This window comes from Microtus oregoni, unplaced genomic scaffold (assembly GCF_018167655.1).
Source record: "Microtus oregoni isolate MIOR12 unplaced genomic scaffold, Mior012 000026F_ref0000081, whole genome shotgun sequence".
Classification (NCBI taxonomy): domain Eukaryota; kingdom Metazoa; phylum Chordata; class Mammalia; order Rodentia; family Cricetidae; genus Microtus; species Microtus oregoni.
Window position 1 is genome coordinate 35,019,594 of NW_024543085.1, and position 24,794 is coordinate 35,044,387.

General features: G+C 37.1%; 1 protein-coding gene across 5 annotated transcripts in view; it reads right to left on the minus strand.

The window, feature by feature from the left end:
- LOC121463309 (serine/threonine-protein kinase B-raf) overlaps positions 1-24,794 on the minus strand; it is a 118,457-nt gene that overhangs the window by 53,338 nt on the left and 40,325 nt on the right. For all 5 annotated transcript variants that reach the window (XM_041675433.1, XM_041675430.1, XM_041675432.1 and 2 more), the window contains exons 3-7: positions 17,905-18,168; positions 8,827-8,930; positions 6,642-6,744; positions 2,448-2,596; positions 1,143-1,259 (exon numbers count right to left, since the gene is read on the minus strand). In XM_041675433.1, the coding sequence (XP_041531367.1) occupies positions 1,143-1,259; positions 2,448-2,596; positions 6,642-6,744; positions 8,827-8,930; positions 17,905-18,168 (737 nt within the window). The remainder of the gene's footprint in view (positions 1-1,142; positions 1,260-2,447; positions 2,597-6,641; positions 6,745-8,826; positions 8,931-17,904; positions 18,169-24,794) is intronic.

Consider the following 24,794-nt stretch of genomic DNA (forward strand, 5'->3'; position numbering starts at 1 on the left):
CCCTTGCCTTTACTGCTGACAGTATGTTGTTGTAATTGGACAAGCAGGAACAAAAAAGACTGACAAACATTGTCTAGACAAGGAGGGACAGCCTTTCAGAATATCCTGCTTCACAGAAAAGTCTGTTGAACATGCTAGGTCTGCAGGCCGAAGATGGATGCCCCACCATTGCAGAGAAACTTTGTGTGACTGTCCAGGCAGTCAGCTGTTTCTGTTATTTCTCACATTTTTTGGAAGTTGCTTGCGTGCACTTCCTGCTTACTCAGCTAATATTATTTCCTTCTTGGGGCTCTGAGGGAGGTGAAGACTAGATAGTTAATAGTTTTCCTTGCTTTCCTTGCTTGATGCAGAAAACAACTTATGATAGAAAATAAACTATGTACAAGACTTTGGACTCACCAAGATAGGATAGATATGGAGTCTTTTCTCTGAATTTGTCAAATGCAAATGGAATAGACATTGCTGATGTATTTACTGCCTGTATATACTGTATATAGTCATTGTACTTATTGTATATAGTTTTTCTTATGTTTTAGCCTTCTTACTTTAGACAAAAAAAGGGAAATTAGTGGTACAGTATTTGTGTGTTAATAAATAAAGCTAACCTGAAGATCAGTGCAAAGCAGCCACAGTAGTCAGCCATATAGGCTGTTTTGGTTTTCAAGGTAATAATTTACTGTGTAGATGAGGCCAGCCTCCAACTCACAGAGATCTGCCTGCTTTTGCCTCATCAGTGCCAAGATTAAAGGCATAACCACCATACTATGTTTTTAATCCCATTCTGAACAAAATGCATGTAAACGCTTGAATATTGTGATAAAATACATTATTGGGTGAAAATATCCATTTTTTTAAAGATTTATTTATTTATTATGTACACAGTGTTCAGCCTCCATGCCTGCAGGCCAGAAGAGGGCACCATATCTCATTACAGATAGTTGTGAGCCACCATGTAGTTGCTGGGAATTGAACTCAAGACCTCTGGAAGAGCAGTCAGTGCTCTTAAACTCTGGGCCATCTCTCCAGCCTCAAATATCCATAATTTAACAGTTCTAGTGTTGAAAAGGTTTACAATTACCCAAAAGATCCAAAGGAAGGCAGTTCAAATAGCATGTCATTAAACAGTAGGAAGCAAATCATACCCAGTAGAGTCTGAAGGGGGTGCGGAAGGGGATCCAGATGTAAGAGTAGTCTCTGCTAAGGAGGCCTCCTCCTGTGGTACTGGGTGATGCTCAAAGAACTTGGAGACAAACAGCAAACTGTGAGGCAAAAACAAAACAAAACAAAACAAACCTAACTTGTGCAAAACCCAGAAGCTTCAATACACGAGAACACAGAGGTAATGGAAAAATGTGAGATCAAGTTTTACTTGTGCAAACAACTGTTAAAATTCAATTAATTAAGTATTTTTTCTAAAGATTTTTTTAAAAAAAATTACATTGTACTTTCTAGGGTAGCTCATATCTAAAACTAATTGTTCTTTTCTATAACTGACCAACTGTCAATTTCTATATATTACAGGGGGAAATCATACTGTGTGGTTTAAAGACTAAAAGAAAATATCTAGTGGTAAAATTAGATTACCCTTTTTGGTTTTTTGTATGTTTGTTTTCTGAGATGGATTCATTGTGTAGCCCTGGAACTCACTGTGTAGATCAAACTGGCCTTGAACTTACAGAGATCCATCTGCATCTGCCTACTGAGTAGCTAAGTTGGATACATCACTAAAATTTACTTAAAAGTCAAGTTCTATTTCAGCAGCAACAAAAGGAATTATAGAACAGATTACAATAGACTACATCTAGTCTATTAGACATACTATAAAGTAAAAAGGAATTTTAGAAAGAAACAAATGTACATAATTATTCCTTTAAAGAAAGGGAAAAGGACTAGACGTGAAACAGACATGGCTGAGGTGAAGAATATTAATGTAACTGTTAAAATGGACCACAGAATCAGACTCATTGTTAAAAAATGCAACAGTCAACTTAACTGAAACACTATTCTATATCCACCCCAAACTATATAAAAGTGATTTCTCCTCCCCCCACCACCTTTTTTTGTTTTTTTCGAGACAGGGTTTCTCTAACATCCCTAGATATCCTGGAGCTAGCTTTTGTAGACCAGCTTGATCTCTACCTCACAGAGATCTGCCTGCCTCTGCCTCCTGAGTGCTGAGATTAAAGGCGTGCGCCACCACCGCCTGGCTAAAAAGGGTTTCTAAAGACTTAAGAGAGCATGATATGTAGACTTCATGTGCAGCAGATCCAGTATTCTTGTATTTGGGAGAGGAGAGTCACCTGCACTACTTTCTGATCAGACTTTAAACATCCTGTAACAAATGCAATGGGCAAACACCCCTCACTGACTTTCAAGGTATACTAGTTTCACATTATGAAAATTTAACTATAAAGTAGTAGCAAAGAGGTTCTTTGTGGATTACTTACTCAAGTTGGTCATAATTAACACACATCAGTGGAACCTCTGTACTACAACGCTGGTGAAACTTATAGCCACATGTTTGACAGCGGAAACCCTGGAAAAGCAGCTTTCGACAAAAGTCACAAAATGCTAAGGTGAAAAAAGTTTTCCGTACCTGCAAAGTGAAAAATCATAAAAGGTGTTAAATACTTGCAATGCACCCTCTTACTCAAAATAACAATTTTTAAATAATTTATATCATAAAAATTGTATACCAGAATATAATGTTAAAAACCAGGGATCTGAAATACTATTTTATCCTTAGATCCAACTTAAAACTCAGAAATCAAGACAATACAACAAATAAAAGAATTGAGCCTCCTGGTGTGTTATCCCTCTAAGGTCAACAAGCAACATTTAAAGGAACTCATGCATGAAATTCTCAAAAAAATTTAAAAATTGAATTAAAAAGAATAAATGAGCTCAAGCTTAACCACATAAAAAAAAGTAAAAAGAGGAATACAAACCAAAAAGGTATCATTTAATTACCACATAAAGGGGGAAGGTAAAAAAAAATAGCTGCTAGTGTTAATAGTCTAAGAAACAAAGATATACTTATTTAAACTTTCACAGTTAACAAACAGAACAACAACAAAATGGAAGAGAGGAGAAAGAGAGGGTTATAATGCTGCAAATGAGCTAATCCTAATAGAATCAGCAACCAGCATATGGTAAAGTTGACAAAGCAAGAAATCGTGGCTAAAAGATATTTAGTAACATAAAAACAATTGCCCAAGAGCTCAAAACAGAAACTATTAAAAATCATCAGTGGCTCCATGAAATCTACACTGTAATTTTATTAAGGGGATTATTTTATCTGACCTCAGAATTATGAACTGAATTGTTTGTAATAAGGAGATATTATAGTTGAATTCAGCAACTTTTAATTTAAAATTTAGCTCTGAGATTTCAATAGAAAGAAAGGAAACTTCTCCCCTCAACTTGAACATATTTTTTTAAGACACCTCTGGAATAATGTCTGATGTGGACTTATTTTTAGTCTATGCTTTCAGATGAACTTCTTCATGTAGCAAACTAAATAAATGTTCAAAAATCTTGAAAAATAACCAGTGACTTTTAATGTTCACCAGGGATCAAAGAAACTGCACTATATTAAGGGGATTTTTTTCTTCCTAAAGGGAGAAATTATATAAAGTATATATGTGCTATATAGTAAACAGAAAAATATGTAACAAAAAATCTCTTAACAATAGTTATTTCAGAATGTTGATAGTAAGGAAGACTTTATTCTTTGTTGTATAATTTCAATCATCTTGGTTCGTTTTTTAAAGCCACAATCAATAAGTAATAAATTAATTTTATATCATGATCCAGTATATATGAATCTATAACAGTACTTACCTCAAACATAACTCAGGATTTTTATATACTTTATTATATATAATGATACAGTTCATGATACATTTTATTTTAACACCAAATTACTTTTCTTTCTGTTAAATTGGTTTTGGTGACAGAAGTTGGTCTTGAACTTTCAGCCAGCCTCTTGCTTCTGCCTCCCAAGTACCAGGATTCCAGGTATGGAAAATCACATCTGCTATGAAACTTTATTTTCCTTTTTGAGACAGGGACTTACTATGTGGACCAGGCTGTCCCTGAATTCCCAGTGGTCTACCTGTCTTAGCCTCCCAGTGCTAGGATTAAGGGTGTGTGCCACCAGACCCAGCTCAAAACGCTTTTAAAAAATTTATTTAATGAACAGTTAAAAAAAATATAGACACATAATCCACTCTGGCCTTTCAAAAACCTTTATATAGTGAGGTCTGTTTCCTTGTCACCTGAGAAAGCATGTGAAAAAAGCAAAAGTTTGTTTCTAGTTTTCCTCCTTTTCCATTTGTCTGTGATTATACAGAAGTGAAAAATACCTCCTATGGAAGAATGGATGAAGAAAGTATGGAATGTATACATATTAGAGTACTACTCAGCAATAAAAAACAAGGACTTCTTGAATTTTGCATGCAAATGGATGGAAATAGAAAACACTATCCTGAGTGAGGTAAGCCAGACCCAAAAAGAGGAACATGGGATGTACTCACTCATATTTGGTTTCTAGCCATAAACCAAGGACATTGAGCCTTTAATTAGTGATCCTAGAGAAGCTAAATAAGGAGAACCCAAAGAAAAACATATAGGCATCCTCCTGAATATTAACCTTCAGCAAGCGATGAAAGGAGACAGACAGAGACCCACATTGGAGCACAGGACTGAAATCTCAAGGTCCAAATCAGGAGCAGAAGGAGAGAGAGCACGAGCAAGGAACTCAGGACCGCAAGGGGTGCACCCACACACTGAGACAATGGGGATGTTCTACTGGGAACTCACCAAGGCCAGCTGGCCTGGGGTCTGGAAAAGCCTGGGATAAAACCGGACTCTCTGAACATAGCGGACAATAAGGACTACTGAGAACTCAAGAACAATGGCAATGGGTTTCTGATCCTACTGCACGCACTGGCTTTGTGGGAACCTAGGCAGTTTGGATGCTCAACTTACTAGACCTGGATGGAGGTGGGGGTTCCTTGGACTTCCCACAGGACAGGGAACCCTGATTGCTTTTCGGGCTGAGGTGGGGGGACTTAATTGGGGGAGGGGGAGGGAAATGGGAGGCGGTGGCGGGGAAGAGACAGAAATCTTTAATAAATAAATAAATTAAAAAAAATACCTCCTTTGATATTCATTTAGATAGCAAATAATTGCCAAACTAAGCATCTTTAGTACTGCTTACCGTTACTTCACACATACGTACAGGCACAAATCTGACCTTTAGCCAGCCATCTAAATTTTTACTCACTAACAGTCTGCTGTGTCATGAATTTCTAATATCCTTCATTTTTCATTTGCTTACCTAGTGCTTTCTTTCTGCTACTTATACATAGTTGTACTATGCATTATACTATTTATACTATGTTAATCTGGTTGATTTTATATACACATACATACATACACATACACACGTGTGTGTGTTTGTGTGTGTGTGTGTGTGTGTAATAAAGAGAGCAGAACATACAAAGGGGTAAAAACTAGTAGGTATGCATTTGAGTATGAATTTAAAGCAAACTACATGTCTGTAAAGATACTTTTGTGAATAAAGGTTGATCGAGAAAGGTCTATTATTCCTTCTGGGCCATTGTTTATGCTCAGTCTAGAATCTAAGCTCTTCTAAAGATGTATGGTAAATGGGAGGTGGTGATTAGGAGGCTGTTGCATGCTGGTAAGAAGCTTAAGCTAGGTTTTACAAAATTTGCAAAAAAAAAAAACCCCAAAATACAAAAAACCACAAGACAAAGTCTCAAGAAGAATTCAATACCAGTTCAACTACTCTAATTCCCCATCCTTTACCTTATCCTTCTGAAACGTATGTTGAGATACAGTCTAACCTGGTAAAAAGTATTTTATAAATATAAAAAATTATTTTTTATTAATAGAGGAAAGATACCAGATTTGATTTTTATAGGCTACTAGGCAATCATTATAAGAATAAAGCTAGGTGTACTCAAAAAGATTAACATTCAAGGCCTACTGATTAGGAAATTAAAAATGAGGACTATCATACAGCATGGACCCCAGTTTTCTTTTAAGAAAAAGAGAAGAATGGGAAGTAGTGAAGAGAAAAACAAGTAAGCTTTGGGCTGACCACCACGCATTTTTGTACACAGAAAACCATACAATTACCTTCTCATCTATACAAATGCTGACCTCCAGAAATTTTCACTTTACTAGATAGACTTTTACATTAGTGTGTTTTTTAATTACTTATTTTTATTTTATGTACATTGGTATTCTGCCTGCACGTTTATCTGTATGAAGATATCGGTCCCCTAGAAATGGAATTACAGATAGTTGTGAGCCGCATGTGGGTGCTGGGAGTTGAACTTGGGTCTTCTGTAAGAGCAGTCAATGTTCTAACCACTGAGCCATCTCTCCAGCCTCTAATTTTTGTTCAAGAGATATATTACAAATTATTAACTTACAAATAAAGAATAAAGAACAAGATAAAGCTATTTAAACACAAGATTTTCAAGAACAGAACTTAGGTACATTATTAATCTCAAAATTAGTTATCTCTATTTCATATTCCCTAAATTAAAAAAGTCAAAAGAAACTGAGCATTTTTGACAGCTCAAATATGAAAAGGTACATACAAAGTTGTGTGTTGTAAGTGGGACATTCTCCAGTACTTCTACATGCAATTCCTCTCCAGTAAGCCAGGAAATATCAGTGTCCCAGCCAATTGGTTTCTTCTCTCTGAAAAAGATGGAGACAAAACCATTCTTGATTTCTTTTTAAAGATTATTTATTTAATTTCATGTATAGGAGTGCTCTATCTGCACATACACCTTTATGTCAGAAGAGGGCATCAGATCCCACTACAGACAGTTGTGAGCCACCATGTGACTGCTGGGAATAGAATTCAGGACCTTTGGAACTGAATGAGCATGTGATCAGACCAGACTCTCTGAACGTGGCAGACATTGAGGGCTGACTGAGAAGCCAATGATAATGGCACTTGGTTTTGATTCTACTGCATGTACTGGCTTTTGGGAGCCTAGTCTGTTTGGATGAACACCTTCCTAAACCTGGATAGAGCGGGGAGGGCCTTGGACTTCCCACAGGGCAGGGCACCCTGACTTCTCTTAGGACTGGAGAGGGAGAGGGAGTGGGAGGGAAATGGGGAGAGGCGGAAATTTTTAATAAATAAATTTTAAAAAAAAAGATCAGCCAGCGTTATTAACTGCTGAGCCATCTCTCCAGCCTTTTCTTAATTATTGTATCCCAAAATATTTATAAATATCATGCTGAAGATATGAACATGGTTATGGAGGAGCTAATATTAAGGAAGCTAGGATCTCTGGTTTTATATTATTAGAAATTTAAGTGTTAATTTTTTTTTTTTTTGAGACCGGATTTCTCTGTGGTTTTGAAGCCTGTCCTGGAACTAGTTCTTGTAGACCAGGCTGGTCTCGAACTCACAGAGATCCGCCTGCCTCTGCCTCCCGAATGCTGGGATTAAAGGCCTGAGCCACCACCACCCTTCCGTGTTAATTTTTAAATTTAACTCTAATAAGGTATTACTCTTAGACAAGATCAGTGTAAATATATTCACTCTTTTTTTTAAGTCAGTTCCAGAAAAACCTACAACAGTCAAAACCAGATTGTTCCTGGGGTTTAAAAAACAAACAAACGAAACAAAAAAAACAAACAAAACAAAAAACAACAACAACAAAAAGCTGGGTGGTGGTGGTGGTGCATGCCTTTAATCCCAGCACTTGGGAGGCAGTAACAAGAAGGTCTCTTTGAGTTTGCAGCCAGCCTTGTCTACAGGGCAAGTTCCAGGACAGCTGAGAACAGCTAAGGTTATACAGGAAAAGCCTGTTACAAAAAACCAAAATCAATCAAATGAAAAAGCTCCTATTTTCCCAACACACAGGTATGGTTTTATCTACCAATTCAGAGAAAAAGAGCATTCAAAGAACAACATGCCTCAAAATGTAGGTTCAAAACATAAACATCTTAGAACAATATTACTTTATGAAAAATGCTTCACTACAAAATATTCATTTTGGTAGACTCTAATGGAACTATGAACTGTACAAAGACACGTTATCTAAACTAATCATATTCTAAAGCAGTGCTTCTCAACCTTCCTAATGGTGCGACCCTTTAATACAGTTTCTCATGTTGTGGTGACCCCAATCATAAAATTATTTTCAATTTTACTTCATGACTGTAATTTTGTTACTGTTATGAATTGTAGTGTAAATATCTGTGTTTTCTGATGGTCTTAAGCAACCTCTGTAAAAGGGTCATTACACCTTCTAAAGGGGTTATGACCCATAGGTTGAGAACCACTGTTCTAATAGTTCACAAATTATAAAAATGATAAACTCTAAAAAAGACATTTGTGGTTACCACACAAATGACCAATGACCTTCAAGATTTCAAGACTGGTATTAGTACGATTTTTAAAGTTGATGTTCTAAATCTTTTAGTAAAAAATATTTCCTTCCTTCTTTCTTAACGTATAGGGATGTTTTGCCTGCATATAAGCCTATGCACCTCATGCATGCCTGAGGAGATCATAAGAGGGTTTTAGATTCCTTGGAACTGGAGTTACAGTTGGCTGTGAGCTGTCAACCATGTGGGTGCTGGAAATTGAACCCAGGTCCTCTGGAAGAACAGCCAGTATTCTCACTGAGCCATCTCTCCAGTCCCTGAGGACTGGTTGATTTTCAATTCCCTGGATTTGGATAAAGACTACAAAACGAACTCAAAGCTCGATGTTTCATTTCTTTACAAAGAAAATCACACAACACATACAAACCATACCCATCCTGAATTCTGTAAACAGCACAGCACTCTGGGATAAGACCTCTCATCATCAGTGCTTTCTTTAGACTGTCACGGACTGTAACGCCACATCTTGCAGGTACCTATAACATAAATATGCGTAAGAGGTAAAGAGAAGGAGGTTTTCTTTCAAATAATATTCTTAAAACTTAGTCATTTACCTTATATCATTAAAATACTTTATGGACTCCTAGAGTGAAATACAGTATCATGCCTATAATCTTACTTATAATTCAAGGAAAATTATATCAAGTTATTATTATTTTACCAAATTAAGGCTGGGCATGGTGGTACATGATTTTAATCCCAACACTTGGGAGGCAGAGACAGCAGGATTTCTGTGAATTCAAGTCCAGCCTGGTTTACATATCGAGCTCCAGGGCACTCAGGACTACACAGACCCTGTCTCAAATAAAAATTAAAAATTAAAAAAAAGACTGGTAAGTATTTTATTAAATTACATGTACATATACATGAACAGAAAATATAATAGTATTTTCTACACTATATACACCAGTACAATGGTCCCGCCCTTGACAACACTTAAAGGTCAACACTCAAAAAAAAAAAAATTGTTTTTGAGACAGTGACTGTTGTAGCCCAGGTCAGTCTGGAGCTCTAGATCTTCCTATGTCAGCTTCTCAACTGCTGTAAGCACAGGTGTATGCTACCATATCTAGCTGTAAAATCAATTTTAACCCATCGTGAAAGCTGGATAAGCCTTCAGTTGTATTAATGATCATTAAGAGATGCCTTACTACCACTATAAACAAAGCAGAAGATATGTGCCCTAGGATATATGCGGAGGCTGGAGAGGCACCTCAGCAGCTAATGTTTTTGCTGCTCAAACATGAGGACCTGAGTCTGGGTCCTCAGTACCCACTAATAAACTGAGTGTGGCAGTACATCTGTAACTCCAGTGTGACCCTGGGGAAAGGGGCCTCACTGGTCAGCCAATCTAGTGGCAAGAGTGAGTTCTAGGTTCACAGAGAGATCCTGTCTCAAAAAACAAGATGAAAAGTTATAAGGACACCTCCCATTGATTTCTGGCCTCTACAAGCTCATGCACTAGCAGGCATACATACATGCACAGACACCATCATTGCCCACCCACCCAGAGACAGAAGACAGACAGACAGGCACACACACACACACAGACAGACAGATACTGATCTGATATTTGATGTTTAATTCTTTAGTGTCTCTATCTGGGCACTTGCCCTTCTCTAGAATCTCATATTACTGTTGTGGCTATCACTAACTTTTTCTGGCAACAGATGACATACATGTGTTAATCAGCTGCTAATGATAATAGCAGGTACAAGACTAAATTTATGACTTCCTAAACAATACCTGAGTTCTTTAAACTGAGACATGGACTTTGGTTGAGAGATGCTCCTGTTTTTACTGTAGTTAGGAGTGTGCCAACTGAATACATATTTCCTAGAACACTGAGAGCAGAGGACTAGGCAAAGGAAAACCATAGTTAATCCCACCACACAGCTCTTCCCATGTATCCCCATGTACCATCTACCCAGTCAAATCCGAGAAACTAACAAAAGGCAGCGAGAAAACAACGAGTAGCTCTCATTAGGAAAGTCAGAAGGAAAGGGTGTTTTAGGAGGTCTAAGATTAACTACTACAGTCACTTCAGTCACTTTAACTTACTTAGCAACTCCATAGTTTCTGAAAATTTTAGAATTTTTATGTTTAAGGTGGAGGTGGGGTTAGGGTTGCTAGTGGAATCAAACAGAACAGAAAGCGGCTGATTCAAATAGTATACCAAAGGGGAACGATCTAGAAAGATGAATTAGGTAGGCTCTATGTTTAGAAATAATAAGCACAGTTTAATGGAGTCACTGAAACTATGGCCAGGTGTGGTAGTGTGTACCTTTAACCCAAGTGCTTGGAAGGCAAAAGTAAGAGGGTCTATCTCTGTGAGCTCCAGGCTACCCAGGGTAACAGAATGAGGTCCTATTTTAAGTTTGTACGTCGAGCGCGTTATCATCATTTTAAGTATTCAGGAAGAAGTAACTAGGTTTACAGAAGAAATCTTCATTATTTGTGGCAAATATATGTGTGCATTTGTCTACTCATTAGAAAATGTAAAAACCTTTATTGTTTTTATGGATATATGAAGATCACTGAAAAACCTGTCACCCAATTTATGTACTTTCCTAGCTAAGGTTGAACAAAGTGACAGTTTGCCTACACCTTTCTGCTTTCATAATATAAATTTGTGTGCAATTCAGTCTAGTGCTACATTTTCTAAACTTGTGCTTTCAGATAATTTCCCAGAATAATAGTACTGAAATGCTGTTTAAAGCCTAAGTCTAGTGAAGGCCGTAAAGAGTATGGCAGCGAAGGTGTTTGTGTGTGTGTGTGTGTGTTGTGGGTATTTGTACACTGTGTGAAGAAGTATTTGCTTTGATTGGTGTAATAAAAGATGATAAAAGATGAGCGGCCAATAGCTAGGCAGGAGATATAGGTGGGATTTCCAGGGAAAGAAAGAAGAGGAGAATCTAGGCACACAGGAGACACAGCGAGGAAAAAGGAGGTGCAATATGGAAAAGAGGTAACACCATAGATTAATATAAATGGGTTAATTTAAGTTATAAAAGCTACTTGGGGATAAGCCTAAGCTATGGGCCAACCTTATTATTTCATTAATAAGAAGTCTCCATGTCATTTTTTGGGAGCTGGCTAGCAGGACAGAGATTCAGTACATATGTGTGTTGGGGAAATTTACTTCAGGCCTCAGTCATAGGGATGTCAGCCATGAGTTCATGTTACTGAGCCAATAAGAATATATGTACTCATCTGAATACTTATTTGTCATAGGAAAATTCACACCTAAACAAAATAGTTCTGTTCAAATTTTATAATAAAAAATGAAATAATTATTAAGGGCCCATGAGACTTTATTACTTTTATGCTTAAACTCTTCTATAATATAAAGTTTTTTACAAAACTTTAAGGAGTCACCTTAAAATTTGGTTGGACATCAAAAATGTTATATGTTGAATTATCTGTGCTGGTACCTTGATAGTCGTAATTCTTTTTTTTTTTCTTTTTTCTTATCAAGACAGGATTTCATGTAGTCCAGTCTGGCCTCAAACTTATTATGTACCCAAGAATTAGTCTACATTCCTGTCCTTCCTGCTTCCCAGCATTCTGGACTGCAGATGTTCATGGTAGGATCGGTAGGACAAAGGCAAAAATAAACTTGTACAGAATACATATGCAAACCAATATGTAGATTTGAACACAACTTTAAATTTATAGCTTGTGCTGGCTAGTTTTATGCCAACCTAACATAAGCTATAATCGTCCGACAGAAGGGACCCTCAACTGACAAAAAAAGACTTAGACAATAATACTAAACTGTAAGGGCTGCAGAGATGGCTTAGCGGTTTAGAGCACTCGCTGCTCTTGCAGAGGACTCAAGTTCAATTCCCAGCACCCACACAGTGACTCACAGCTGCCTGTAACACCTGGTCTTAGGGGATTTGATGTCCTCTTCTGACCCCACAAGGACCAGGCACACACATGATGAACAGACATACATGCAAAGCACAACATTCATCCACTTAAAGTATAATGCACTGCAGGTATAAGCCTGTAGCACATTTTCCAATTAGTGACTGATAAGGGAGGATGGACGGTGCTATCCCTGGGCTGGTGGTCCTGGGTTCTGTAAGAAAGCTGACTAAGCAAGGTGTGAGGAACAAGCCAGTAAGCAGCACCCCACCATGGCCTCTGCATCAGCTGTCTCCAGGTTCCTGCCCTGTTTGAGTTTCTGTCCTGACTTCCTTCAGTGATAAACAGCGATGTGGAAATTTAAGCCAAATAACTCTTTCCTCTCCAAGTTGTTTTTGGTCATCATGTTTCATCACAGCAATAGTAACCCTAACTAAGACATAGCTTTCTGATTTTATGATAATTAATCTTGATATTGAATCTTTTTCAGCTCTGTTAAACTAATCACAATGTTTTTTAAGGAAAACTGTGATATGCTATGCTTACAACATAGTCTTATTAGAGTAAGAAGAGCACCTCTCAAAAAGCTGGGCGGTAGTGGCGCACACCTTTAATCCCAGCACTCAGGAGGCAGAGGCAGGCAGATTTCTGTGAGTTCGAGGCCAGCCTGGTCCATAGGAGCTAGTTCCAGGACAGGCTCCAAAGCTACAGAGAAACACTGTCTTGTGAGAAAAGAAAGAAAAAGAAAGAGAGAGAGAGAGAGAGAGAGAAAGAGAGAGAGAGAGAAAGAAAGAAGAGCAACTCTCTCTACACCCCAAAATACTTCACAGAGTAAAGACAATGTTAGAATTAAAGTGCTTCCTGGGAAAATTGAATTTAACTTGTAAAGAACCAGGGTCAACAGAACGGATTTATGAAAGTGATATTTTTTCTAATAAATTGTGGTGATAATCAAAACAAAACAGATTAATCAGTTAAAAAAAACTTGTTAAGTTAAAACTTAAAACTTTGAGAAACCAATATTATTCTTCCTGCCTACAAAAAATGTACACCTTAGGTTTTTGTTTCACTGTGGTCAACAATACAGAGGGAAGATATTTCCTGGGGCTGTACCATTTATTCTAGTGAATAATATCCTTTAATTCTTAACCTACTACTTTAAGCCTACTTATTTATACTGGTGAGTGTAATGCGAATTCTAATTGGTCTTAATAAAAAGAACCCGGAGTCAGATATTTGGGGGTGGAAGCTGAAAGATCAGAGAAGCAGAGCAGTCAGCCACTAGCTCTTACCTCTATGAAACTCTCAGACTAAATGGGGTATCCTGTGTCTACAACTCCTCAGACTGAATGCCTTCAATTCCTGTTTCCTCCAGACTTATATTTCTCCCTTTGCCCAGCCATATCATTTCCTGTCTCCACCTCCCTAGTACTGGGATTAAAGGCACGTGACTCCCAAGTATTAGATTAAAGGTGTGAGCCACCACTACTTGTCTGTTTGTAATAACAGTAATAATAACAATAATGATGATAATAGATATCTACCAGAGAAAGGACATGCAAAAATGAAATGGCTGATGAAATTTTCTTAAATTAACAAATATAAATGCATATCTTGAAATCCGAATTTTGAATAAAATCCTGGACATACATATGGTACTATCCTACTTACCACTTAAAAAACAAAATACTAGCCGGGCGGTGGTGGCGCATGCCTTTAATCCCAGCACTTGGGAGGCAGAGGCAGGCGGATCTCTGTGAGTTCGAGACCAGCCTGGTCTACAGAGCTAGTTCCAGGACAGGCTCCAAAGCCACAGAGAAACCCTGTCTCGAAAATCAAAAAAAAAAAACAAAAAAACAAAAAACAAAACAAAACAAAAAAAACAAAATACTAACATAGATACATATGTAATAAACTGAGACTGATATTACCACATTTATCATAGGGGTTATTTTTAGTAGGAAATAGGATGTTCAACAGGAGAATGTGATTGATAAGGGAGTATAATTTGTGTATGGAGAATATTAAGCAAATATTAATAATTTATTCATCATAGCTGACTAAGAGCTATGCAATATATGGTTCTCAATACTTTCCCAAGTATTTAGAACTTCCCAAATATCTAAAAAAGAAAAACTACACAACTATTGCTTTTCTTTTTTTGAGACAGACTCTCATGTGGTCCAGGATATAAACTTTGTGACTGGTATTCTATAATTCTTTAAATGTTTTATAGGACTTGCCTATAAAATAGATATTTATAATTTTTTTTGTAAGTGGTTACAGATCAGAATAAGTCATTCCAAAGAATATCATTTTAGCAAGAGGATTGTTTTGAGTTAAAAAATTGAGACTCAACAGTGTGCTGGTTGGTTTCCTATCTGGGAAAGAAAATCTTAAATGAGAAAATGCCTTGAAATGAGGACATTTTCTTGATTAATGTTGGATGTGGAGGTGGTGCTATATTGGGCAAAAGGTTCTGGATGGGATAAGAAAGCAGGCTGAGAAGTCATGGGAAGAAAGCAGGTAAACAGTGCTTCTCCATGGCCCCTGCTTCAGTTCCTACTCCAGATTCTTGCCTTGAGTTCCTACACTAAATTCTATCAACTGTGATGTAGAAGTATAAACCACATAAACTCTTTCCTTCTCTAATTGGCCATGCTCTTTATCATAGTAAAAAAAGGGTAACAAATTTAACAAATTTAAAGGCCAGCTTGGACTACACAGTGAGATTCTGTTTCAAAAACACCCAAAGGGCTGGGGAGAGATGGCTCAGTTAATAAAGTGTGTACCACATAAGCTTGATAACCTGAGCTGAATTTCGGGACTTTATGTAAGTTAGATGTGAGCCAGGAGTAGTGGAATACATCTTTGATTCCAACATTCAGGAAGCAGAGGCAGAAGGATCTCTGTGAGTTTGAGGTCAGTCTGGTCTACATAGCGAGTTCCAGAAAAGCCAAGGCTATGCACAGACCCTGTCTCAACCAAAAAACGTAAGTTGGATGTGGTGACATGTGCATATAATCCCATCACTGGGAAGGCAGGGAACAGTGGATTTTTAGGGCTCGCTGGCCAGCCAGTTTAATCCTACATGGTGAGTTTCAGACCAGAGAGAGATCCTATCTCTAAGTATCCTCAAAAAAACTATATATTCCTCAGTTGGTATGTGTGCGGCCTATCTGTATTAAGTATTGTGCTACTGAGATGGTTCAGAGGTTAAGAGCACTGGCTGCTCGTCCAGAGGCCCTGAGTTGAATTCCCAGCAACCACATGGTGGCTCACAACCATCTGTAATAATGAGATTGAAAGCCCTCTTCTGGTGTGCAGGTGTACATGTAGATAGAACACTCACATACATAAAATAAATTACTTAATTAATCTTAAAAAAAAGTTTTTTTAAAAAAAAGAATGGCTGGGTGTGGTGGCTCATGCCTTTAATCCCAGCACTTGGGAGGCAGTCAGGCAGATTTCTGTAAATTCAAGTATGGTGTATAGAGTGAGTTCCAAGGCAGTCAAGGCAGTTATAGGAAAACCCTTTCTCAAAAAAACAAAAAAAATGACACAGGGTGGTGGCATACACCTTTACTTCCAGCACTCAGGAGGCAGAGGTGGGCGGATCTTTGTGGAGTTTGAGGCCAGCCTGGTCTACAAGAGCTAGTTCCAGGACAGGAACCAAAGCTACAGAGAAACCCTGTCTCGAAAAACCAAAACCAAACAAAACCAAAACAAAAAACAACCCTCCTAAAACCTAACAAACAAAACAAAAAACAAATAAACAAAAAGCCAAGAAAACATAACCCCCAAAAATGACATCTAGGCTTGGTATGCTGGGATATACTTGTTAGGATATAATCCTGACACTTGAGGAGAGCAGAGGTAGAAAGATATACAGGGTAGAAAGGAATATCATTTTGAGACCCCATGTTAAAAAAAAAAAAAGAAGAAACTGACAACTATGTTTAAATACAGTACTTATGGCCAAGAGTACATTTAGAATTTTATATAAATGGAATTACAAAGTATGTATCCATTTTTAATCTGTCTTCTTTTCTATAGCACACTTTTCTTGAGATTTATCTATGTTGTATGATGGGAATACCAGCAAATTTTCTTTCTATCAAAATGATATTCTTTACACAGATATATCACAATTTTGTTTTTAAAATTCACATTTGTTTTTAGCTTTTTTTACTTTTCAGACAGGGTCTCATTTTGTAGACCTAGCTAGCCTAGAACTTCACATATAGATCGGGTTGGTCTTGAGTTACATTGATTTACCTGCTTTTATGTCCCAATTGCTGGGATATAGGTATATACAGGGACTAGTTTAACAGTTTACCTGTTGATGGACATTTGGAATTATGAGAAACAGAACATCAAAGGAATCTAATGCTTTCTCTGCCCTCTGTGGGCAACACACACACACACACACACACACACACACACACACACACACATCTTATTAGAAAAGCAACCATATACATTAAAAAAATTACTGGCTTAAGTTACAGAAATGTTATTTACTAAGGCTGACAATATTTGCTTTACTTAAAGTCTTCAGATCATCTATAATAACTCAGCAGATTTTACTGCTTTAAATGTTTCTTACTGGTACACAGTTTCTATTGATGATACCTGGTTTTGTGGATTTTTTTGAGACAGGGTTTCTCTGTGTAGCCCTGGACATCCTGAAACTTGCTCTGTAGACCAGGCTGGCCTTGAACTCAGAGATCTGCCTGTTTCTGCCTCTTGAGTGCTGGGATTAAAGGCATGTGCCAGCCCCGCCTGACAATGATACTTGTCATAAATTTTAAAAAGTCATATAAATAAGAGGAGAAATATCAAGCACACTGAAAGTTAACTTCTGATAACTTAGAATGGAGATTACTTAGAGGAAGAAATCTTAGCTGATACAAGCTTAAATCATGAAATTCTCATCACCTTAAAAAAAAAAGGTTTATTCATTTTTATTTTATACTTTTGAGTATTTTGCCTGCCTGTCTAAAAGGGCGCTATATGTGTGCTTGGTTATTCTTGGAGGCCAGAAAAGGGCATTAAGTTCCCCCAAAATGGAATTACAGATGGTTGTGATTCAACATAAAAGTGCAGGGAACTGAACCCAGGTCCTTTGCAAGAGCAGCCAGTGCTCTTAACTACTGAGCCATCTCTCCAGTCTCCTAGCTGAATCTTAACTGCTACTTATATTTAAGTGCCATTGAAGTTGAAGTTTGATGGAATGCCAGGACATATACTTTTAATCCCAACACTTGAGAGGCAGAGACAAGCAGATCTCTGTTAACTGGATGTTGGTCTCATCCACATAGTGTGTTTTAGACCAGTCAAGGCTACATAATAAAACCATGTCTCAAGAGAGAAAGGGGAGAGGAGAGAGAAGAGAAACCAAATAAAATTTGAAAAGAAATTTGGTAACTATATATAGACTTTGGCACAAAACAATCTATGTCTTTTGTATCCTTGTTTGAAATGGATACTTCCATTTTCATGGCTCTAAATATGCAGTGATAGAATGTTCAACACAAAGAAAGAGTAAAAACATTAGAATAAACATCGACTCACCACTGTCCTCTGTTTGTTGGGCAGGAAGACTCTAACAATAGGTTTTTGTGGTGACTTGGGGTTGTTTCTTGATACATCGGTAGGAGTTTGAAAAACTGAAAGAGATGAAGGTAGCACTGAAAGGCTAGAGGAAGAGGAGGATGTAACGGTGTCCATTGACGCTGAGCTAGAAACAGAAAAATCAGTTCCATTCCCCAGGGACTCCAATAGCTGTTGTTCTCTTTGCTGGAGGGCATCTAGCTTGCTGGTGTACTCTTCATAGGCCTATAAAATAAAGGAGACTCACATTAGACCTAGAGTTTGCTCTGTCATTCACAAAAGATATAAAACCAGTCTTTGACTATAACTTCTTTATAATATAAAACAGGGTTTTAAGCTAAGGGCTTAAGTTATTACAAAATAAATACTGAAAATACTATAAATACTCTCACTTTTCAATGGAAAAAATGTTATAGGACATTAGTTTATTACGTTTGGAAACTTGACCTACATACGCTGTAATTACATGCTCCTTAAATGTTAATTTTAAAAACAGTATTTCTCAATTTATTTTCCAAAATAAGTTTAGCATAAGATAAAATATGTATAAAACATTATACTGCATCAAGAATAATTTTATTTTCCAGAAAAGTTGCAGGCATATTAAGTTTTATAGACCTTGGCAACAAACAATCATTGCCATACTTATTTGAAATGAATGATTCCATTTGTATGACTCTGAATATGAAGTGATAATTGATAATATACGTGCATGTATGTGAGTGATGCGCGCACACACACACTCAGAGACAGAGAGAGGGAATGTAAAGGAAGCAGTGGCAGGCAGATCTCTGTGAATTCGAGGCCAGCCTGGTCTACAAGAGCTAGTTCCAGGACAGGCCCCAAAGCTACAAGAGAAACCCTCTCTCAAAAAACAAACAAAACAATTCAGGAATGAGTTACACAGCATCAGAATGCCAGATCACACCAATCTCAGTGTCAACAACAAGACTAGGTAGGGCTTAGATGACTTGTAGCTACTATCTTCTTTCTGAAATAACTGTAGTTATCAGTTAAAATAGTTTATTCTTTTTTTTTTTTTTTTTTTTGGTTTTTCGAGACAGGGTTTCTCTGTAGCTTTGGTGCCTGTCCTGGAACTAGCTCTTGTAGACCAAGAGACCAGGCTGGCCTCAAACTCCCAGAGATCCGCCTGCCTCTGCCTCCCGAGTGCTGGGATTAAAGGCGTGCGCCACCACCGCCCGGCTTATATTGCATTCTTTATATTTATTCTTTTTCTATTTTTCCCTGAATCTCAAAATCTCCTGACATTTAATTCATTTTGAAAATAAATCATGTTCAAATTTATTCTCAAGATCAAAGCTATCAAATGAACACTAGGCTATAGAAAGAGTTCAAAGCTAACCTATGCAACTTAGGTGAGATGCTGTCTCAAAGTTAAACATCAAAAGAGGAACACAGGCCCACCTGGGTTCTCTTGACCAGGTGGTGGGAGGAGGGATGCCCACAGGCCTACCTGGGTCTTCATGGCCCAAGCTGCCAGAAGACATCCCTGCAGCACCAGACAGGTAGGAGCCATTATAATGAACAAATACATAGTGGAGAAATGGGAGAGAAAGAGAAGTGGACTGGTTCATGTGCTATGGAAAGAGGCAGAATTGAAGAAGCTAAGGCAGTGATGAACAAAAGGAAGGAAGGAAGGAAGGAAGGAGAAAAAAGGAAGGAAGGAGAAAAAAGGAAGGAAGGAAAAAAGGAAGGAAGAAGACAAAATAGAGTAAAAAATCTGAATAGACATTTCTTAGAAGATACACAAGCAGTACATGAAAGATGTTCAAAACCATTTCTTACTAGTGAGTTATAAACCAAACCAAACAGAGATACTAATCCACACCTACAAGAGTGGTTACAATAAAAACCAAATGAGAAATAACAAGTGTTGATAAGGATGCAAAGAAACTGGAATAACAAACATTACCAATGGGAATGTAAAATAGTGTCAAAGCTTTGGAACACTATCTGGCAGTTCTTCAAACTGTAGGAATTATCACAAGACCTAATAATTCTATTCCTAGGCATACAGCCAAGAGAATTAAAACAAAACAAAATAACCCACAGAAAATCTATGATGTGAATGTCCATGGTGGAATAACTAAAAATATCCAGTAAGTTAAACAGCTGAATATTCATTAGTTGTTGAGCAGGTTAAAAAAACCCACATGGTAATTATTTACTAAAAAAATGAAATGAGGCACTAATTTATGCCACAGCATGGTTAAACTGTGAAAACATTATGTTAAGCAAAAGCATCAAGTCACAAAAAGCTGCTTACAAAATGTCTACAATATAGGTAAATCTGCAAAGACAAAAAGATCAGTTATTTCAAGGACTCGAGGGCACAGATGCTAAGGATAAAGAATTTCTTTTGAGGAATAATGAAAATGTTTTAGAGTTTATGGTAATACTTTACAAATCTATTGCAACTAAGTCATTAAATTTACCCTTTCCCCGTCCCTGTACTGATTATTGAACCCAGGGTGTCATGCATTCTAGGTAAATATCACTTAACTATTATCAATCCTTGATCTTAATTTTCTGATTTTGAAACAGGGTTGCTAGATTACTTGGACTAGCCTTGAAATTGCTTGCCTCAGCCTCTCAGGTACCTGGAATTAGAGGTGTGCAACACCATTACGTTATTAAAATTATTTTTACTGAATTTGATCTCATATTATCTAATAAAACTTTACTAACTGTCTATAGATATATACAATGAACTGATCTACATTCTGGTACTCTTTTCATTGCAGAAACTGATGACATGTGCCTTCAGTGTTTCCAGTTTGACATCTTAAGATGAAAAAGATTGCCACACATTTTAAGAATGTTATATTGATTGACTATTTTTGTTTGGATCTAAAATACCGCCCTCCCCCAAAGGCCACATGTTAAAGGTAGAACCTATAAGAGGCAGCCCTAGTATAAGAAAATATTATTAGGAACATTTCTTTTTTTTCTTTTTTTTGAGACAGGGTTTCAATATATGGTACTGTAGTCCTGTGGTATTGGCTGATCTGAAACTCACAGCTTGCCTCTGCCTACTGAGTATTAGTACTAGGTCCACCTTTGAAGAGAATACTGAATTCTGGCTCCTCCTTGCTTTTCTCTTTGCTTCTCAGCTAACATGAAGCAGTATCTTGTATCTGGCCTCCATACTCAGGTATAGAAATAAGTAGAAAAGTGTCTTAAAGCTAGCAAGATGGCTGAGCAGTTAAAGGCATATGCCACCAAGTCTGACAACCTGAATTCAATCCTTGGGCTCCACATGATGGAAAGAGAGAAAAGACTCCTTCAAATTGTCTTCTGATCTCCATGCACACACATGGCACATATTCATGCACAGACATTTGTGTGTGCACAAAGGCACATATAAAACAAAGAATTGCAAACAATTTTTAAAGCATTTAATACTATCTTTCCACAGAAAAGATATTCAAATTTATTAACTGACTACATTCAGGAAAATTAAAAAAACAGAAGAAATTGTGGAAAGAATTTCTCAAGGGCAAATACATTTGTTTCTTTCTTTAGGATTATGGTGGTTGACAAGTAAACCATATAGATCAACAAAAAAGATAAATTTCAAATTGTGTGAAGCTATGAAAGTGAAACTGAGTTGCATTGGAGATGACAAGATGTTAGAGATGCCAGAGCTGTGAGCTATCTGCCAAAGAGAGTCACATACAGGGAGTAGACTCAGCCCAAGAGAGAGAAATGCATGTTACAGGCAGCAAATCTGGTGGGGCTGAGGCGTTTAAGTCCTTTGAAACTCAAGTACCAGATATCAGACATAAGAGCTACAGAATTTTATACTGTTGGAATTTGGTTTTGCTTTGGTCCTGGATTTTTCTCACCATGCTTACATTCCACCCTTGTGGAATGGTAATCTAAATTTGTGCCATTATATATTGGAAGTATGTCATTTGCTTTTTGATTTTATAGGGGGGTTATAAGTAAGAGATGACCTAGAGTCTTAGAAGAGACTTTGGACTTGAAGTTGGATTAAATGAATTTTGCATTATGATATGGCCATAAGCCTATTTGGGGACTGAACGCAGTAGTTTGAATGAGAATGCCAGCCATACTCTCAGGCATAAAAAAGAATACAGAAAGAGGCCTGGCAAGACGATTCAGTGAATAAAGGTACTTGCTACCAAGCCTGACAATCTAAGTTTGATCCCCAGGACCAACATGGTTGGAAGGAGAGAACAATTCTTAAAAATTGTCTTTTGACTCATACACAGGAATTGATTAATGAAAAAACTAATTAATTACATTTTTAAAAAGAACCGCACTCAGTAACTAAAATACAAACAATCCAATTAAAAATTAGACAAAGGGTTTTCACAGACATTTCTCTAAAAAAGATGTCCAAATCAACAATAAACTATAAAAAGCTCTCAACATAATAATCATTAGGGAATGGTGGCGCATGCCTTTAAGCCTTTAATCCCAGCACTTGGGAGGCAGAGGCAGGCGGATCTCTGTGAGTTTGAGGCCAGCCTGGTCTACAAATGGAGTTCCAGGACAGCCTCCAAAGCTGCAGAGAAACCCTGTCTCGAAAAACCAAAAAAAAAAAAATCATTAGGGAAATGCAAAGCAAAGCCATAACAGAATACTACTTTATATTTATTAGAATGGTTATTATTATCAAATCCGAAATAGAAAATATTCCGTGTTGGTAAGGATGTTGAGAGAGCAGAATCCTTATGCATTTATTGATGGTAAGAATGTCTTGAAAAACAAAAACAAAACAACAACAACAAAAAAGAATGTAAAGTGGTGTCACCTACCTTTAATCCCAGTACTCAAGAGGCAGAGGTGGGTGGGTCTCTGTGAGGCCAGCCTGGTTACAATGAGAGTTCTTTTTTTTTTTAAATTAAAAATTCCCCCCTCCCCCTCTCCCTCCCACTCCAGTCCAAAGAGCAGTCAGGGTTCCCTGCCTTGTGGGAAGTGCAAGGTCCTCCCCCCTCCATCCAGGTCTAGGAAGGTGAGCATCCAAACTGACTAGGCTCCCACAAACCCAGTACATGCAGTAGAATCAAAACCCAGTGCCATTTTCCTTGGCTTCTCAGTCAGCCCTCAAACAATGAGAGTTCTCTAGGACAGTTAGGACTGTCTCAAAAACAAACAAACAAACAAACAAACAAAAAACCCCAATGACAACAAAAGTATGAGAAATTCCTTTAAATAATTAAACAGAATCACTTTATGATCCTGCAATTCTACTTTGAGGTATAAACTCAAAGACATAAGGGCCAGTTAAGCCTAAGGACCTGGTTGGCTCAGGTTCAAGATTCCACTATAATATTAGTCCATGAGAACAATATCTATTTCTTTGTCATATACTAATAATATAATCCATTAAATTTTACTCTGATGTATCTTGAACATACAATTCAAATTTGTATGCCTAATTCTAAAAAGAAACCAATAAAATTAAATACATCTAATAAAATGTCCACAATAACACCAGAAAGAATGGAAAAGGAAATTAGAAATGTTTAGCCTAACTAAGAGTTGTCTGGTGGTGGAGAAACGGCAAAGACAACAGGATAGCAACAGAATAAGGCAGTGATCAGTATCACAGACTTATGAGTTAAATGTGCCTGCTTCTCCTTATTAATAGTATCACTTGAAATAAGTTACTTAACTTCTTGGTTTCACCTGTAAAATGAAAATAAAAGTAGGAGCTTGCTAAAAATAATTATAAGTAGTAATAAAAACATTTAAAATAGTACAGGGCACAGAATAAGAATAAACATAAATGTTTTTGCTTTTTACTAATCAATTTTCAAGTATTCAAATGTCTGAGGGGTATTGTGTGGCTGCAATCCATCACGACTGTAAATAGGCATGTTTATGGTTTTAAATGTGAGACAAACTGCTGCTTATGCTTTTAAGTTTAATAAACAAAAATAAACAGTTTCACTAAGGTTATACCTCCTTCTGATTCCCTTGCTCAGCCTCCTATACTATACAAGTAAAAGTACACTAATAGTATTTCAAGATACGAATTCTAGTCCTGGCATAAGCAGCAATGTGATCTGGAATAAGTCATATGAAGAAGTCAAAGAGAACAGTTTAGTTGGTGTTATCAAAGTTCCAAGACATCTTTTATTAACACAAACTTAACTTTCTCCCAAATAATGAAGACTTAAATTTGTTCTTTAAAAAGTAGATAGCTAAATTAGAAATTTTAGTTAGAAGCTGTTTAAAATATGCTTTAAAATCTCTTGTTTTTGAAGCCAAATGTTAACATGATCTCTTCTGTTGTTAGTTTTGAGACAGAGTTTCACTGTGTAGTCTTGGCTATCCTAGAACTTGCTATATAGCCTAAGTTGGCCACAGATTCACAGAGATCCATCTGCTTCTGCCTTCTAAATGCTGGAACTAAAAGGCATGTGGCACCATACCTGGCTCTTGTCTTTTACAATTTAGAGTTACCTATGTATGTGATTATAACTGAGCAAGATTTTATGGAGAAAGACAATGGGAAGTATGGCGAGCAGTGTTGATTGTAGAACCTGACCGCCTAGATTCCACAGTAGCTTGCTTGCTGAGGAAATGGACCGATTTTCAGAAGGAAACTAAGGACAAATCTTATCTGTGATTATATAGCATCTACTGTTTCACAGACTATGAACAATGATAACGACAGATTTATGACCTCACTGAAGGATGACACAAGTCCCAAGACACCATTAAGCAGTAAGACTGAACAATGTTGGGTCATTCCAATATTATAAATTGTATCTATGAAAAAGCAGAAACCAACAATGGGGAACTTATTCTGGAAAACATATTTTATAAAACTGCCCTACTTTCAAATATGA